At 41.9% G+C, this 18,972-nt stretch overlaps 2 protein-coding genes across 3 annotated transcripts in view; both read left to right on the top strand.

The window, feature by feature from the left end:
- Positions 1-675: 675 nt before the first annotated feature.
- Positions 676-3,513, top strand: LOC129826268 (neurofilament light polypeptide-like). Its single transcript, XM_055886806.1, has 4 exons — positions 676-1,807; positions 2,087-2,211; positions 2,402-2,715; positions 2,833-3,513. The coding sequence occupies exons 1-4, from the start codon at positions 740-742 to the stop codon at positions 3,030-3,032; spliced, it is 1,707 nt and encodes a 568-aa protein (XP_055742781.1). The 5' UTR covers positions 676-739; the 3' UTR covers positions 3,033-3,513.
- Positions 3,514-12,237: 8,724 nt separating this feature from the next.
- LOC129826267 (dedicator of cytokinesis protein 5-like) overlaps positions 12,238-18,972 on the top strand; it is a 30,452-nt gene continuing 23,717 nt past the window's right edge. For both annotated transcript variants that reach the window (XM_055886805.1, XM_055886804.1), the window contains exon 1: positions 12,238-12,371. In XM_055886805.1, the coding sequence (XP_055742780.1) occupies positions 12,329-12,371 (43 nt within the window). In that variant the 5' untranslated portion in view covers positions 12,238-12,328. The remainder of the gene's footprint in view (positions 12,372-18,972) is intronic.

The raw sequence follows: 18,972 nt of genomic DNA, 5'->3' as shown, positions 1-18,972 counted from the left end.
GTGAGAGGTGTTTTTTCGAGGCTAGAGTCTGAGTAGCCAGATAAGTGGGATTTTCCTCTGTGACACCAGTGTAGCAAATTCAGGCGATAGCCCAAATAGGTTTGAACCCATAAACGTGCACCTGGGAGTCCAGTAGTGCTGTCATTATAAAGCCTGCACTAAGGACTACATATAATGACAAAGGTTTCTAATACTGATACAAATGTTGAGCAAAAGATACAAGAATGAGGTTCTCTGCAATGCTCTGGACTCTTACCCAGCTGTATGGGAGTGGCAAAATGGTGCAGTGCTGAGTCATTGTTGGCAAAAGTACTTGCTCCCTCAATTGCCAGCGCTGTAGTTTCAAGCCTCTGCACTGCAGTCACCTGATGCATTGCTATAGTTTGTTTTTAGGGCTAAAAGTAACATTTCTTCTCATCCTGTTTCAGTAAGACAGACATGCTTCACAGCAAAATTTACATTTTGTCGTTACAGACTGACCTCATTGCCTTACCTCTCTCTCCACTGGTTATCCCCGCCCCTTACATCTGTCTCTTTTCCTCTCACCCTATCTCTCAATCCCTTTCTTAACAGCTCAGACTTGGCTGGCTGGCGCTGTCATTGATCCCTGCTGTCAGTGCTTTAAAAAAAGGTTTGCGTCACAGTCATTACAGCACTATAAAAGCCACGGTGATGCAGATCCCACTGTGCAGTCGACCCAGCAACTCCATCAAACATAGAGCTGCCTGTTTCACGAGTCATGAGTTCCATTGGTTACGACCCTTACTATCCTTCCTCTTCCCACAAGAGGAGGGTGACGCTGCGCAGTGGAGGGTATGGAGGTAGTGCAGGAGGAATGACATCCAGGTCGGTGTATTCCAGCCTCTCTGCCCCCCTCTCATCCCATGGGTCATCCCGGCTGCATTACCCAACATACAGCCGCAGCTCCTCCATGCTGCTATCTGCCTCTGGCTCTGCTGCCACTGCTGAACTGGACATAAGCCAGGCAGTGCAGGTCAGCACTGAGTTCAAGGCCGTGCGGACACAGGAGAAAGCCCAGCTGCAGGAGCTGAACGACCGCTTTGCCAGTTTCATTGAGCGCGTCCACGAGCTGGAACAGCAGAACAGGCTGCTGGATGCTGAACTGCTGATCCTCAGGCAGAAGCATGGCGAGCCCTCCCACCTCAGGTCCCTATATGAGCACGAGATCCGCCAGCTCCGTGCTGCTGTGGAGGAGGCCCGCGATGAGAAACAGGCTGCTCAGAACCACAGGGACCAGATGGAGGAGGTGTTGCAGAGTCTACAGGGCCGTTATGAAGAGGAGGTAGTCAGCAGAGAAGAGGTAGAAGGCCGTCTGATGGACGCAAGGAAGAGGGCAGATGAGGCTGCTTTGGGCCGTGTTGAGCTGGAGAAAAGGACAGAGACACTGCTGGATGAGTTGGCCTTCCTGAAACGTCTCCATGAGGGGGAGATAGCGGAGCTGCAGGCCCAGGTGCAGTACAATGCCCAGGTGTCAGTGGAGATGGAAGTGGCCAAGCCAGACCTGTCCGCAGCCCTCCGAGACATCCGTGTCCAGTATGAGAAACTGGCACACCGCAACCTCCAGTCAGCCGAGGAATGGTTCCGCAGCAAGGTGAGTGTGATGACAGAAGGCACCGCCCGCAACACAGACAACGTTCGCAGTGCCAAAGACGAGGCCGGGGAGTACCGGCGCCTGATCAAAACACGGAACCTGGAGATTGAAGCATGCCGGGGGATGAACCAGTCCCTGGAGAATCAGCTACAAGAGGTGGAGGAGAAACAGAGTGCTGAGATCGCAGCCCTACAGGTCAGTGCCAGAGCAGCATGAATGAAAAATGTAACCTGTCTAAATATCTGCATTAGTATAAGTAGTGTAGCAGACTCTGCTGAACCTAATCCTTCAGACAATTGCGCACAATGAATATTCTACAGAAATGCTGCGTAATGCATCCTTTACACCAACAAAGTAAGTTCTGGCCTATAGAATACGTTGTTTGGTCATGATGTTTGGAAAAACTTTTACATATATCAGATATATTCCACAATAAACACCTCATTAATCATGTTAATGATCTCTCCAAAATAGGAATCAATTGGCCAGCTGGAGGACGAGTTGAGGACAACTAAGAATGAAATGGCTAGGTACCTGAAGGACTATCAAGACCTCTTGAACGTTAAGATGGCTCTGGACATCGAGATAGCAGCTTACAGGTCTGTAACTCGTAAAATTAGACATGCATATTGTGTCTACTTCACAGAGAGGAACTTCCTGCAGAAGTTTGTAATTATACCATTACTATATGATCATAGATTGGATTATATGTGTTTTACAGTAACACAAATTTAACTGAGTGCCAACCAGGGCCATCTCTTGTGATCTATGTATCTATTCTGTTTCCAGGAAGCTGCTTGAAGGGGAGGAGAATCGCTTCAGTGCTGGAGGACCAGGGGAAATGTCCAGTGTCTACTCCCAAAGCCTGAGTGTTGCCCCATCCTACAACCGCCCCATGTTTTCCATGCAGTCCAGCCTGAGCTCTGCTGCTCCCTACCTACGCATGTACAGCTCATCATTCTCCTCTGCGGATGAGATTATAGCTGCCAGTCAAGCACAGCCTGCTGAGTCAAGTCCTCAGGAAGAAGAGGAGGAAGAAGAGGGGGAAGAAGAGGAGAAGGGAGTCGAGGAAGCAGAGGAAGAGGAAGAAGAGCAAAAAGCTGGTCCGTGTTGTCTAGAGTTTGAATGAATGTGATTTCACTTTCACTTTTTTTTTAAGGTTTTGAATTGTCACATTCAGTGTTTACAACGGTTAACAACTAATCACATTGTCTCTACAGGTGACAATGGAGATACGGAGAAAGAGGAAGCAGGGGAGCCTAAAGAAAATGGAGAAGATGAAAGCCAAGAAGGAGGAGATGGAGTGGAGGATGGAGCCACTGAAACAGAAGAAGGGGATGATAAGGGAGAAGCGGAAGAAAGCAAAAAGGAAGTAGAAGTGGCAGAAGAAAAACAGAAGCCAAAAGACCAAAATATTTAAATCAAGAATGAATGACATATTGATTGTTCCCTATCGAGGTGCTCTATAAATAGATCAGTTCAGTACAATCAATCAGGAAACCACTGTATATACAGCAGAGGCCTTTATGTTTGAGTTCAAATAAACAGTATGGCTGTACACTGAGTGAAGCAGAGCATGAGAGTGTATGCATGTGTGTGCCTGCAAGATGCTCTTCAGAACAATAAAAAGCAAATACCTGTATATGAAATACATCAAAATAAATTCAATATGATTGCTTAATTATTGGGTGCGAAAAACAAGAGAGAGCATGTGTGGAGTTTTGTGAGCAAATACTGTATTGTATTAGCCTGTGAAATATTTGTGTGCTTTTCTGTCACCACAATATGCCTATAAGAACACCTTTGTGTTCAATACTTGATTTGAAATGCCTTAGACCAAATCTTCTTAGTGGGATCCATGATGTACAGTACTGAACACAAATAAAGACATGAAACATGAATTGCTGGTATTATTGTACTACTCAATTCACTACACTTATGAAGTTACTACTCATTTTCATGACTGGCCGGATGAGTCAGCAATAAGTGTATGGAGTGTATAGATAATAGCATTGGCGAATCAGGATGTTCTTTTAGAATAAAAGTGTATTAGTACAACTGTTTCCTTTATAGGTTGGTTGATAGATGATGTAATGTACCTACTACATGTACGTGTCATCTGAGAGACGCCCTCTTAGATGGCCCTTTGACAGACAATGAACAAACTTTGGAAATTGCTGGTAGTTTCCCACCTTGGTAGATTGTAAAACAATAAAGAACATCTGGCAAAGATAGAATTAAATGGCATTTTGGTATTTATTTTTTCAAATTGACGGATAGTAAGCAGAGAGCAGGAGCCTTTGTGTGTGTGTGTGTGTGTGTGTGTGTGTGTGTGTGTGTGTGTGTGTGTGTGTGTGTGTGTGTGTGTGTGTGTGTGTGTGTGTGTGTGTGTGTGTGTGTGTGTGTGTGTGTGTGTGTGTGTGTGTGTGTGTGTGTGTGTGTGTGTGTGTGTGTGTCCTCATAAGGTCCTGTGTTTTTCCTGCTGGCTCACTCTCCTTCACATCACTGGCCATAAATCAGAGGTTTTTTGACTCAGCTAAGTTGGTGCTGCACCAAAGAATCTGGCCAAATGTCTAGTGATGGAGGATGCCAGCAAAAAGCAATTCCATTAGAGAAACAAGAGAGGAAAATCCTACTGCATTAAACCTTGACAGAGGACGGTCTGTTTTATTCCAGACACTCTTTTTGCACTGGTGGCGGAAATGCACAGCCATTCATACACATACAGGAACACTGTATGAATGCTAAATGATTGCATACATACTGAGGACTATATGTGACTTGTTGCTATTCATATCAAGTTGAATTTTGTGGCTGTGTATCCCCAAGAAGGAGAACACTTGTTCTTTCAAGGATATCAGTTTTACTTGACAGGGACACAGAGAGGGTCTTAATTTCTGCAGTGGCTGTAAATCTTCTGACTGTTTGGCTAAAGTTCCCTCTCTTTAGTGTCACTGTTATTCTGAGATGACATATGGTTTGTCTACCATCATCACTCTCTCTTCACATTTATATTCATTTTATTCTCCAAAACAGTCACAGAGACTTTTATTCCTTTATAATATATGGCATAACTCACACTATGCTATTTACACCAACAATTGGACTACAATGTTACAGAGCTCTCAAAAGTTAACTCAGTAGAACTGTGGGGAAAAAAACAACAAACATGCAGTCCTCTATGTTTGACCTTTGGCCCTGTTACATACAGTATTAGAAAGCCATCGCCCCAAAATCTGCAGCTGCCACCTCCCTCTTTTCCCCTCTGTAGTTTCTTTGTCCTCAGCTCACCCTATCCTCTGCAGCTCCTCCCACCAACCTTCCCTTTCTTCCTGAAACAAAAGAGTGAATGAGGAGGCAGCATGTGTATCAAACTGATACCAACACATATTCTCTGTATAAAAAAAGACAACAAAAAAGGGAAGTTAACAAGTTGGACTTAATATGTATGTCATATAGCCACAAGGGTAATGTCCCAAAGCCAACATAACAACTCAAATCATCACCTGATTTGCTGTTGGGAAAACAATGTAAATATCAAAGTGTTGTATGGTGTATATACTGTAAAAAAAAAAAGGGGGGGGGGGGGGGCGAAAGGAAAAGAGCCCCATTCTATTCTATTTCATACGAAAGATCTGTAGTTGATAGTGTACAATATACACAAGTGAAATGTATGTTGCTGGGATATTATGGAATTTCACTGTCAGTCACAAAATGTGCTTGAGAGGACTCTACATAAGTCTCGCTACTGATCTGCTTCCCTCTTGTGGAGCAACAAAGTATTAGTGGGGGGTTGACGACCACAACAGTACCTCCCCTGCTGCTGTTTGTTTCTCACAGGCACTAAGTTCTGGAGCTCTAGTGATTTGCAGGACTCTGATGTGCAGCTGATCTCTCAGTGTTTCCCTGGCATCACAGGACCACTGGACACAGCAATATTTCACCACCAGCATTGACTGGTCTATTTCTTTAAAGGTCATCAGGTCGGTCATTTTGTTGGTGTGTACTGAAATACATTAAGATTAGCAAATGGCTTTGTCAACGCAAGTGAATGTGGTATTTTGGGGGAATAAGAGGGTTTGTAGTTATATTCTTTAAATTGTAGAATTTACGTTTTCCAGGTGTGGGGATTCAATGTGTCTGATCATCAAGTAGAGGAGGGGTACCCCAAACGTTTAGTGGACATTGTCCATGCTTTTGACCCAAATGATCATCCACGGAGTAGGGACTGCTTACTAAATCTTCAAAATCCAAATAAATGTACGAGATATGAAATGCTATGTCAAATATATCTTTTTTTTCATAGGTAACTTGGATGCTGTCTATTTCTTATATACCCACCATGCCATGCTTTTATTAAAGGACTATACTATTGGGTGGCCTCAAGGGGAGATACTGTTCTTCAATCTTACATGCTACAATTCAATTTGACAGAAGCCATACAGAAATGTCTACATGGCAAGCAATCAGTGCTTAATGATGTAAATTGGAATGAAGCTTAATGTTTCCTGGTCAGTTGATATTATATGATGGTTCACCTTTAAAGAAGTAGACCCTGTCATGGTCATGAGTCCATACATGTAGGTGGGCATCTACTCTGTGCCGGAAGTTTGTTCCAGCCCTGCTGCATACTCCTGGAGTCGCCTCGGCGAGGTGTGCCTCTGCAGTTGTCATACAGAAAAAATCGACACTGGACAGGAGGTAGAAGCAAAGTGATTACTATACTGTGGTTTTGTTTTCTCCTGGTGTATAAATACATTCTGTTTGCATTGACCTTATATTGTATCTAAATGGTGACCTTTTGTGCACATTTCCTACCATATAGATTTTGGATGGCCTTTCGGTCGTCCCAACTCATCTCCATAGGGCTGCCATTGCTGGGTTACAGAGGGTGCATCACTGAGTCAAGGAAAGACAAGTGGGGTAGTCCTAGTACATGTCCTGTCTCATGCACCAAAACCTGCATTTAAAACACAACGCTAAAGATTGAGAATTTCACAGCACACTGAGAAATGTGTGTGTGCCACACTGAGTGTGTACTGTACCTGAGGCGGTTTGACCCCATGGTCAGATGGAAAAGCACTGTAGAATTGATCATCATCCAGATGGGTCTGCCCTGACTGGGTTGTATGTTCAACCTCTCCTCCCGCTCCATCGAACAACAAAGGACAGCCCAGGTGACGTCCTGAAGAGGGAGGGTCAGAAACACAAAATCACACAAACCAAAGGGAGGCTGGTCTGAGTACATGAATGAGGAAAATAGAAAAGATTTGATTCAACGTGTAAGCACTACAATGGAAATACTATAACAACTGGGCTATGAATCATACAGTAACATCCAGAGCATGTCTGTAATACCTGTGCCAAAGCCCAGGCGGATATATTTTCATTTTCATTTCACCTTTATTTAACCAGGTAGGCTAGTTGAGAACAAGTTCTCATTTGCAACTGCGACCTGGCCAAGATCAAGCATAGCAGTGTGAACAGACAACAACACAGAGTTACACATGGAGTAAACAATAAACAAGTCAATAACATGGTAGAAAAAAAGAGAATCTATATACAATGTGTGCAAAAGGCATGAGGAGGTAGGCAATAAATCGAATAATTACAATTTAGCAGATTAACACTGGAGTGATAAATCATCAGATGATCATGTGCAAGTAGAGATACTGGTGTGCAAAAGAGCAGAAAAGTAAATAAATAAAAACAGTATGGGGGTGAGGTAGGTAAGTTGGGTGGGCTATATACCGATGGGCTATGTACAGCTGCAGCGATCGGTTAGCTGCTCAGATAGCAGATGTTTAAAGTTGTTGAGGGAGATAAAAGTCTCCAACTTCAGAGATTTTTGCAATTCGTTCCAGTCGCAGGCAGCAGAGAACTGGAAGGAAAGGCGGCCAAATGAGGTTTTGGCTTTAGGGATGATCAGTGAGATACACCTGCTGGAGCGCGTGCTACGAGTGGGTGTAGCCATCGTGACCAGTGAACTGAGATAAGGCGGCACTTTACCTAGCATAGCCTTGTAGATGACCTGGAGCCAGTGGGTCTGACGATGAACATGTAGCGAGGGCCAGCTGACTAGGGCATACAGGTTGCAGTGGTGGGTCGTATAAGGTGCTTTAGTAACAAAACGGATGGCACTGTGATAAACTGCATCCAGTTTGCTGAGTAGAGTATTGGAAGCTATTTTGTAGATGACATCGCCGAAGTCGAGGATCGGTAGGATAGTCAGTTTTACTAGGGTAAGTTTGGCGGCGTGAGTGAAGGAGGCTTTGTTCCGGAATAGAAAGCCGACTCTAGATTTGATTTTGGATTGGAGATGTTTGATATGAATCTGGAAGGAGAGTTTGCAGTCTAGCCAGACACCTAGGTACTTATAGATGTCCACATATTCTAGGTCGGAACCATCCAGGGTGGTGATGCTAGTCGGGCGTGCGGGTGCAGGCAGCGAACGGTTGAAAAGCATGCATTTGGTTTTACTAGCGTTTAAGAGCAGTTGGAGGCCACGGAAGGAGTGTTGTATGGCATTGAAGCTCGTTTGGAGGTTAGATAGCACAGTGTCCAAGGAAGGGCCAGAAGTATACAGAATGGTGTCGTCTGCGTAGAGGTGGATCAGGGAATCGCCCGCAGCAAGAGCAACATCATTTATATATACAGAGAAAAGAGTCGGCCCGAGAATTGAACCCTGTGGTACCCTGTGATATCAATCTCTGCCCCAAGAGAAGTGGGGTCTTCCTTGAAGGAGAGGGGAGTCACCTCAGCCCAGCGCTTGAGGGCCAAAGCTATGATCTGCCGCTGCTGCTGGACAGGCAGGTGGCTGCTGAGGCCCTTTGATAGCAGGCTCTACCTGATCCTGCATTTGGCATAGCCTGGGCATGGGGCCCAGGGATCCACAAGGATCCTGAGTGCGCTTTTGTCTGTGGGACATAAAAACCTGATATGGGCTTGAACCCACACCTGGATCCTCATAAGTGTTTTAGCCTCCTTGGTTCACTGGAGAAATGCAGAAACATCCATGGGAGAAGGGATCATAGAAGGGATCACTGGTGAATTCTTGATCTTATCTTTGAACTGATGGTTGGAGGACAAGAGTTGTTTATGATCGTCTTCTGATGCAGAGGCTCTATTCACCGCCACCTTGTTGACGAGTAAGGAACACACCAAACAGATCAAATCAAAGTTTATTTGTCACGTGCACCGAATACAACAGGTGTAGTAGACCTTACAGTGAAATGCTTACTTACAAGCTCTAACCAATAGTGCGAAAAAAAGGTGTGTGTGTGTGTGTGTGTGTGTGTGTGTGTGTGTGTGTGTGTGTGTGTGTGTGTGTGTGTGTGTGTGTGTGTGTGTGTGTGTGTGTGTGTAGGTAAGTAAAGAAATAAAACAACAGTAAAAAGACATTTGAAAATAACAGTAGCAAGGTTATATACAGACACCGGTTAGCTAGGCTTATTGAGGTAGTATTGCCATATCTCTCTTATCCTACCTCATTTACACATGCTGTACATAGATTTGTATACTGTATTATTGATTGTATGTTTGTTTATTCCATGTGTAACTCTGTGTTGTTGTATGTGTCGAACTGCTTTGCTTTATCTTGGCAGGGTCGCAGTTGCAAATGAGAACTTGTTCTCAACTAGCCTACCTGGCTAAATAAAGGTGAAATAAAAAAAATAAAAAAATATAAGTTTTCGTAGAAAATGAACTACTTAAAAATAGAAATGGCCTCAATGGCGCTGTCAGTGCGCTCCCGTATGCCATAGCGGAACCGATACAATGAAGAGTCCTTTATGATTCTCTATGGTGTTTGATAGTAGTTGTATACCACTTCCTGAGTTTTTGTTTTGCCATTCAAGAAAAGTCATGTTGTAATAACAAAAGTCTGTCACATGATGGCAATATTGTGTTCCTTATTCACAGCTTGCAGAATTCCTTTTCATTTGACTGGTCTCTATGTCAAAGGATCTTTTTTAATATTAATACATTAAAGTAATCCATTTGTGGTTGAGATTATATTTGCGGAAGGTTTTAACATGGCAAAAGTGTAAACCTGAATATGACTAAAGATCTTTACTCTATGCAAAGTAAGGCCTACACTGAATCATAAACCTAAGAATACACAAGTCACAAAAATGCTCGGATCAAACAAAACCGTGTCAAATTATTCAAAAAGTATTTAAGTACATATACCGCCCAATATATACCCACGTAAGTGGTCCAATCTTTTAATCACTTACAGGTGTAGGATCTTAATTTGACCAGTTTCTCAAAACAGGAAAATAATTCTTCAGCAACCGGAAATGTAAATTATTGTGTTCATAGTAATTTTTGTAGGGGTTGATACATGTTTAGTTAGGGCAAATAAAGTCTGAAATTTTAAAGAAAAAATTACACATTTTGGAAGCCTTTTTAAACCTTGAATGCACTACGAGTTTGCAAATTATGATCCTGCACCTGTAGATGAAGCAGACAATGAGCAAGTCATTCTAAGAGAACAACATTCCCCAACATAAATAAACCTAAATGCTGTACTAATATACAATAACTGTCCCTAATACCTATATATTTACATGGTAGACAGTACAGTGTGTACAGTGTAATTACATTGTAGGTACCTTATCTGTATCTGATTTGTGTAATTACATGTTAAAATGTTTATATACATTAGATTTGTAAAAACTAACTTAAATTAATTGTAGCTACAGTAAACCTTCTCTCAACACCCAATTATTGTTTAAGATAATTTTTCTTTTGTTGTGACTTATTTTTGCAAACTCTTTGTATTGTGCATGCCACAAACATGGATAGCAGTTGTAAGTGCTATGTAAATGTATACCAAAACTGTACCAATCATTTCTGTACCACCAATCAGTTTTGGGAGAATCTACTTTTAGGAGTTGAGGGCTGACTACTAACGCCCTCTGCAGTTACTCTACTGTTTCGATGGGGGATATGACATTTTGCAGAATCAAATCAAGATATATTTTGTGATGGTTAGCAGAAACCAAATACTGTATAATGCAAAAAAATGTCATAGCAATTGCCCTGCCCGAACGAACCCGTGTGAAATTTACATGAGAACAATGACAGAGCAAAATGCACAGAGAAATCACCATACAAATAGTGAGAGCTAAATCAAGCTGTCAAGGGGATAAACTATGCAAATTGATGGCTAATGGTTATTGACAGCAACATTTGGTTGTGCAGTGCTATCAGCAACACATGATGTGAAGACAAAAGGCTAAGTAGAATAACAGGCCGGATCCACTAAACAGCTGCATCGGTGAGGAGGGGGAGGGTGGGGCCCATTGTCTTACGGGGAGGCTGGGGCCCATTCATAAATAAAATATCACAATCAATGCACGTATTGATGCAAACTTCCACAGACAAATGCATGAATGGTAACCTCAGACAGACTCATCCTCTAAAATCCAAACACTATGTGCACCTGCTGATGATCAAGTAGGCTACTGCAATCATTTTCCTCATGTTATTTAATACACACACACACACATATCCTCTGACAGTGTCCACTGAGGCCTACGTCGTTGACAACAGGTCGATTCCTTACATTCCTGACCTTGAGGAAAACAAAGCAGTCAATGATGGAATCACTTAAAATCAAAAAAGTAAAAATAATTTGAATCAAATAACATATGGTAACGTTAGGCCTATTGTAAAAATAAAAAAAAATCACCAGAATCTGCTCTATATCAGGGTGGAAGGTAGTCTAGGGTTTAAGAGTGTTGGGCCAGGAATCGAAAGGTTGCTGTTTTGAATCCCCAAGCCAATTGGGTTAAAACGCTGTCAATGTGCCCTTGAGCAAAGCACTGAACCCTAAATTGTTCCTGTAAGTCAGTATAAGGGATAAGAGCGTCTGTAAAATGGGTAGGCAACTAGATTCAGCTGCCGGATCATTTTTGTTTGAGTGGACTGGAACATAATTATAATAATTCTTACACTGCAAATTGACCACAACTAAGGCCAAAAATAGATTGCATTTGAAAATAACAATAATTTCATACCTTGATTACATTGAGACATGATCACATGTTTTTTTTACTCGTGGGAATACTAGGGAAAAGACTTCCTAAACTAAACACATTTTTAACAGATTTTATTTTTTAACCAAAACTAACATCCCCAAAATTCCTTGCAGTCCAGTTTTGGCCCATAGGCTGCCTCTGGCTGACCTATATTATAGTACACTCAGTGTCTGCATGGGTCTATACATGATACCTCTGCATTGTTACAGACCATTGCTCTCTCATGTCAGTCTGACTTTATCTCATGACAAAAATGTTGCTCAGACAACGAAAAATGTTTTATACTTACTTCTAATTGTGGCTATCATACCTTATCTCAGTAATGTGCCCAGTTTTATTTTGCACAATGGACTCTCATGGTGAAAGGTATGGTATCCTAATGTACACTATACACGGTCTCGTGTAAGTGAGTTTCTCTAATCACTTATTTGAATGTTGGTTCTATTATTACATTGTTGTTATGTTACATTTGCCACATTTGTTCAATTGAATGATCTTAAGCATACTCAACGAGGCGCGGCAACGCTTGCTGCTGGGTTCAATTGCATAGCCCTAGTTTTCTCCCCTCCCCCCTTTTTGAAGTCATGATGGCGAAACTGTAGTGTTCAGGACGAGAAGTGTCCCACCCGCCCAGCAGTTCATCTATTTATTTATTTATCATTTCACCGCAATGACCCGCTGGATTCCAACTAAAAAAGAGAAATATGGCGTTGGTAAGTTAGACAACTATGTCGTCTTGTTTACAATTGGGTTGTATTCACACAGCAGTCTATTTACAAGTTGGCCAAGGCAATTAAACTTGGAAGTTATGTAGCTAGGAATCTTTAGGAAAAGGCGAAGTTAAGCTACTTTGACTGTCACACATGTAACTTGGGAATTCCTGAAAGAAAGTGAATGTTGATTCGATGTGAATACGTTTGGTCAGGGCGTGCTCTCTATGTCCATACAGTAACAATCCGTAAATCGAGTGGTTTGACTCGAAAATAAGCCCTGCTACACGTCGTGCGTAAAGTTTGTGCCAGCTGAAACGTTCTTGCTGTCCATACTGTAGCCTTAGCATACATGTAAGCCTATAGTTGGAAATGTGTAAGACATTGTGATTTTAGCCTGTCATATATCATGAAAACAACATAGGCGCATAGCCTACATGAGTCACTTTGGTTCAGGCATGCTGTGTGAAACGTTATGTGGATACACGCCCTCAAGGTAAATCAAAACTAATGGGGAACCATTTCAGAGAGTATGATGACGTCAGTAGGCCTATAATATCGCAATTGGGTACCTGTTGTTTTTGTATTTAACCAGTAAAAGTCTATTCAGATGGTCTCTTTTGCAAGCGAGACCAGGGCTGCGTTCAGTACGTTTTTACGTTCTGGATCGTTCAATTGAACATAAACGGTGCTGTACTGAACGACCAGTTGAAAAACGAGGAGGGGTTGGTTGGGGAACGGTATCAGCATGGCCACTGCCCTTTAAAAACGTCATTCATTGTTTCAAGCCACACCCACCCACACCTACCTCAAAAAAGTCTGTGTTCAAGAACTTATAAGAAAGTTTTGTGGAAACGCACCTCTGGCCATGAAGGCAGCAGCAATCAAATTGTATTAATCACATACACATATTTATCAGATGTTATTGCGGGTGTAGCGAAATGCTTGTGTTCCTAGCTCCAATAGTGCAGTAATATCTAACAATACACATATCAAAAAGTAAAATCATGGAATTAAGAAATATATAAATATTAGGATGAGCAATGTCGGAGTGGCATTGACTAAAATACAGTAGAATAGAATACCGTATATACATATGAAACGAGTAAAGTATTATGTAAACATTATTAAAGTGACCAGTGATTCCATGTCAATGTATACAGGGCAGCAACCTCTCAGGTGCAGGGTTGAGTAACCGGGTGGTAGCCGGCTAGTGATGGCTATTTATTCGTCTGATGGCCTTGAGATAGAAGCTGCTTTTCAGTCTCTCGGTCCCAGATTTTATGCACCTGTACTGACTTCAACCTTCTGGACGATAGCGGGGTGAACAGGCTGTGGCTCGGGTGGTTGTCCTTGATGATGTCTTTGGCCTTCCTGTGACATCGGGTGCTGTAGGTGTCCTGGAGGGCAAGCAGTGTGCTCCCGGTGATGTGTTGTGCAGACCGCACCACCCTCTGGAGAGCCCTGCGGTTGCGGGCGGTGCAGTTGCCTTACCAGGATGCTCTCAATTATGCATCTGTAAAAGTTTGTGAGGGTCTTAGAGGCCAAGCCACATTTCTTCAGCCACCTGAGGTTGAAGAGGCGCTGTTGCGCCTTCTTCACCACACTGTCTGTGTGGATGGACTATTTCAGTTTGTCTGTGATGTGTACATTGAGGAACTTGAAGCTTTCCACTTTCTCCACTGCTGTCCCGTCGATGTGGATAGGGGTGTGCTCACTCTGCTTTTCGCTGAAGTCCACGATCAGCCGCGTCGATGCGGGCCGCGTCGATGGCACTGCGTTATCCTCAAGCGGGCGAAGAAGGTGTTTAGTTTGTCTGGGAGCAAGACGTTGGTGTCCGCGATGTGGCTGGTTTTCCCTTTGTAATCTGTGATTATCTGTAGACCCTCTCACATACATCTCGTGTCTGAGCTGTTGAATTGCAACTCCACTTTGTCTCTGTACTGACATTTTGCCTGTTTGATTGCCTTACGGAGGGAATAACTACACTGTTTCTATTCAACCATATGTCCAATCACCTTGCCATGGTTAAATGCGGTGGTTCGCGCTTTCAGTTTAGCGTGAATGCTGCCGTCTATCCACGGTTTCTGGTTTGGGTAGGTTTTAATAGTCACGGTGGGAACAATATCCATCAATACACTTCCTGGTGAACTCAGTCACCGTGTCTGTGTATACATCAATGTTATTATCCAAGGCTACCCCAGTCCACGTGATCAAAACAATCTTGAAGCATGGATTCCGATTGGTCAGACCAGTGTTGAATAGACCTTAGCACAGGTACTACCTGTTTGAGTTTCTGCCTATAGGAAGGGAGGAGCTAAATTAAGTCGTGATCTGCCAAAGGGAGGGCGGGGGAAGGCCAAGTAGGCATCCCGGAAGAGAGAATAGCAGTGGTTGAGTGTTTTCCCAGTGCGAGAACTACAGTCAATGTGTTGATAGAACTTCGGTAGCAATTTCCTCAAATTTGTTTTGTTAAAATCCCCAGCTACAATAAATGTAGCCTCAGGATATGTGGTTTCCAGGATATGTGGTTTCCAGTTTGCATAAAGTCCAGTGTAGTTCCTTGAGGGCCATCGTGGTATCGGCTTGAGGGGGAATATACATGGCTGTGACTATAACCAAAGAGAATTCTCTTGGGAGGTAATATGGTCTGCATTTGATTGTGAGGTATTCTATGTCGGGTGAACAAAAGCACTTGAGTTTCTGTACGTTATCACAATCACACCATGAGTGGTTAATCATGAAACGGACACCACCACCCTTCTTCTTCCTGGAAAATTCTTTATTCCTGTCTGTGCGATGTACTGAGAACACAGCTGGATGTATGGACTGGGACAGTATATCCAGAGAGAGCCATGATTCCGTGAAACAGGGTACGTTACAGTTCCTGATGTCTCTCTGGAAGGAGATCCCCGCCCTGAGCTCGTCTACTTTATTGTCCAGAGACCGAACATTAGCGAGTAATATAGCAGTGGATGGTGTTCACGCCTCCTGAGTCGGGCTAGAAGTCCACTCCGAATCCTCTTCTCCGCCAGTGGCGTCTTGGAGCAGCCTCTGGGATAAGTTAAATTGCCCTAGGGGGTGAGAACAAAATATCAAATTTGGGAAAGTTATATTCCTGGCCATTGTGCTGGTAAGTTACCGCTGCTCTGATATCCAAAAGTTATTTCCGTCTGTATGTAATAACACACAAAACGTTCTGGGATAATAGTATAAGAAATAACAGGCACAAAAACAAAATACAGCAAAGCTGCCACGTCTGTCGGCGCCATCTTGCAGTCAACATTACACAATTTAAAAATGATACAATATAATCACAACAGCAACAACTCGATCCAGCCTACAGGAAATATTAACACTCATCCTGAACAGTCTTGCACCATTGTTTTAAACACATTGAGGCTATGATATTTGGTTGATATCACTGTATCAAGCAACACCTTTCATAGATTTTTACAAAAACAAAGTTACGTGGAAATTAATCACAATTTCATGTGGTTGTTTTTCCTTCATTGTTTACAAAACATTGAGATGTGTAAATATAATAGGCCTACAGATTTCTGAATTTAGCAGGACAGAAAATAACCATAATCCCGTAGAATGATTTAGGCCTCATGTACAGAATGTTAATTTTGTTCTGACACTAATTTGGGTTTCAACTTTGTTTGAACATGGATATTGGCATCTTCTAAAAAATAACAATATTCTAGTAAGGAATGCCCTTGACTTAGCTTGCCAACCCCCAAAGTAGCTAGCATACCTCTGTGGAATGTTGTGTTCAAGTTCTTGTTCATCTTTTGCTATGTTTGGTAAAGACCACAGACAGACATGTCATTGTCGAAGGGGGACTGAAGTCATACTTTGTATTGTTGCTGTTCCACTACATTTCCCCCCCATTTTGAATATGACAGATGACTCCATGCAACTGTGTATTGGTTTGTTCTTATTTGGGTAGATACTGTTTGAAACAGACACTACCTTTTAGTTATGTTTGTGTAATGCTGATACAATCAGAACATCCATGAAGCTTGTTGTGTGTCAATTGCTGCTAAACCCTAGTAATATTTGAAAATAAGACATACCCCTCACTTATGGACTAGCCTAATGTCTGTGATACAATGTATTTCAAATGTAGTCTACCAATTTGTAATAGTCAAGATGCCAGTGATAGTGTAGAGGATGTCATTGCTATAGAATGAAAAGATTGACAATTATTGATATAAATGCACTATCATCACTCATCAGACCACACATGCATTTCATACAAACAAAGAGGTATAATGGGTTTGCACTCAAAAAGATGTCACATAAAGCTTAAGTTATTATTCAATGTTTTAAATTATTTTCACTGCATCAGGGATAGCGTACACAGACATTTTGGCTTTACAGCCTTCTTCAGTGTGTAGGTACAATAAAAAAAAGTCTAAACGGCATTTGTAAAGAACAGCAGATGGGCAAGAGGTGCTTCTAATCAGGGTTGTCACTCATCTACCAATCAAGGATGTGGCTTTTCTGGTCTACCTGTATATAAATTAGTCACAAAGAAATACAGAATTATAGGGTACGGGAGGGTGCACGAAGGGCAAAGGTGCACGAAGGTTTCCGCTCACCTAAATACATTATATCAATGAATGAGATAGTCCACCACAAAGGACATCAGCCATTCATAAATATGTGGGGCCAATTCATAAACAATATGTCAAATCTGATATGGACAGTGTTCTTCTATAACAGTCTAAATGTGGCTTATAGGAAGGAGGTGAAATCGAATTATTTGTTTAAACCGTGTGGAAAAATAGATTTTAATTTATATATCCGCATGGCTTCTCTTTTAGAGTAATTTGTTGTCATAGTCACCTCTTCTACGTGGTGGATGAACTTTTTAGATCCCGCAGAAACGCAATTCTTTAATGGAATGATTTTGTTCTATGAAGTGTCTTGCAACTGGCGAGTTGATATCTTGACGTCTAATAGTGGATTTATGTTCTCAGAGATGTACTTTCAAGGTGCAGGATGTTTTTCCAATATAAATCTTATTACAAGAACACTGTAACATATAAATAACTCATTTTAGTAGTGCAAGTTCTACATGATTTTATCTCATAGGTCCTAGAAGTCTAAGGGCATACTAAATTAGAACATTTCCTTATGGTGGTACAAGCTCTACAGGGGAAACATCCTTTTATGAAGGCCTCTTTTTTCTCTCTAACCACATCTGATTTAACCAATATGTTTGATAGATGTCTTGATCGTTTATAATTGAATAAAGGTGGATTCTGGAAGGCAGAATTTAAAGACGAGTCTGATATGTGCCAGTGTTTCTTGACAATAGACTTGATGCCATTATGGCTATCATTGAAAGCAAGTATATAGTTTACAGAAAACAGTTTCTTCTGTTTTTGTTGGGATTTGTTAAGTAACTGGCTTCTGTTCAAGCTTTTAACTTGTTTTTGAGCTTAATCAAGCCAGGTATCGGGTAACCTCTCAAACGAAAACACTCAAGGAGAGAATTTGATTGTCTATCATATTCTTCCTCTGTGTCACAGACGTCTATGACGTTGGCTTACTGGTAAACCTCATTTTAGGGGAAGAGGGTGATAACTATCAGATGTCAATATAATATTTTTATCTGTAGGTTTTCTGTGCACTGTAGTACTTCGAGATTGTCCCTTTGTAACAAGTACATCTAAGAAATGTATAGAGTTAATGTTATTTTCCATAGTGAAGGAAATTGATTGTACTCTCGAGTAATTGTAGTTAAGATATTCATTTAATTTTGGAACCCGTCCAGATCATAAGGCAATCGTCTATATAGAGGATCCAATATTTAACATGATCTTTAAGTATTATTTACATAAATAAAATGCCATTTGAATTTCCCGACAAGCATTTCAATCTGATTTGGTCAGATTATAGAGAGGCGGTAGGATTTTGACAAGAGGCTGTCTGTGTGTGTGTTTATATGTAACCTGCCAGCCAGGGATGTCACAGGTAGAGGTATAAAACAGTGTGAAGGAGCTGCACTAGTGAGCAGTGCTGAGGCACAGACAGTAGCGCTGCATCACAACATGCTTGGCGTGATTTTTAACCACGGGCAGATCTCTGCTGTTGCCAGGCATGGCTCTGGACACAGTCAGAACGATGTCAAGTTGGTGAAACGGGCAATTGTCACTCTCTGCATGACCAGAGGGAGATGTCATTTCTTTGGTATTTAAAAAAAAAAAGCTATTGTTTCTGAGTTGGCAGAGGGAGTTTTAAAGTGGAACTGACAGCATTTTAGCAACATGAAATGTTCTTCAAGTCTGTTTATATACACCCCCAGGAAGAATGACACTTTTAAAAACATTTTCTGACAAGCGAGCACTTATATGGTAATTTTCACTTTTTCATAAATTCTTAGAACGTTTGGGAATTATGTATACTAAAGCATTAGTGAAAATTCTATAGAGGGAAAGCGTAAATAAAACCATCCGTCTCATTCAGGACCGGAGTCTACTCAGACCCGTGCACCATAGCCAACCAGAGCTACAGTAGGCCTTTATGCAAACAAGCCATTTACCACACAGGCCTGCCATCATTCACTTTGAACTAGACTGTGTGTTTA

This window comes from Salvelinus fontinalis, chromosome 28 (genome assembly GCF_029448725.1).
Source record: "Salvelinus fontinalis isolate EN_2023a chromosome 28, ASM2944872v1, whole genome shotgun sequence".
Classification (NCBI taxonomy): Eukaryota; Metazoa; Chordata; class Actinopteri; order Salmoniformes; family Salmonidae; genus Salvelinus; species Salvelinus fontinalis.
Note: the sequence above shows the minus strand (reverse complement) of the source record. Positions and strands in the feature narration are given on the sequence as shown.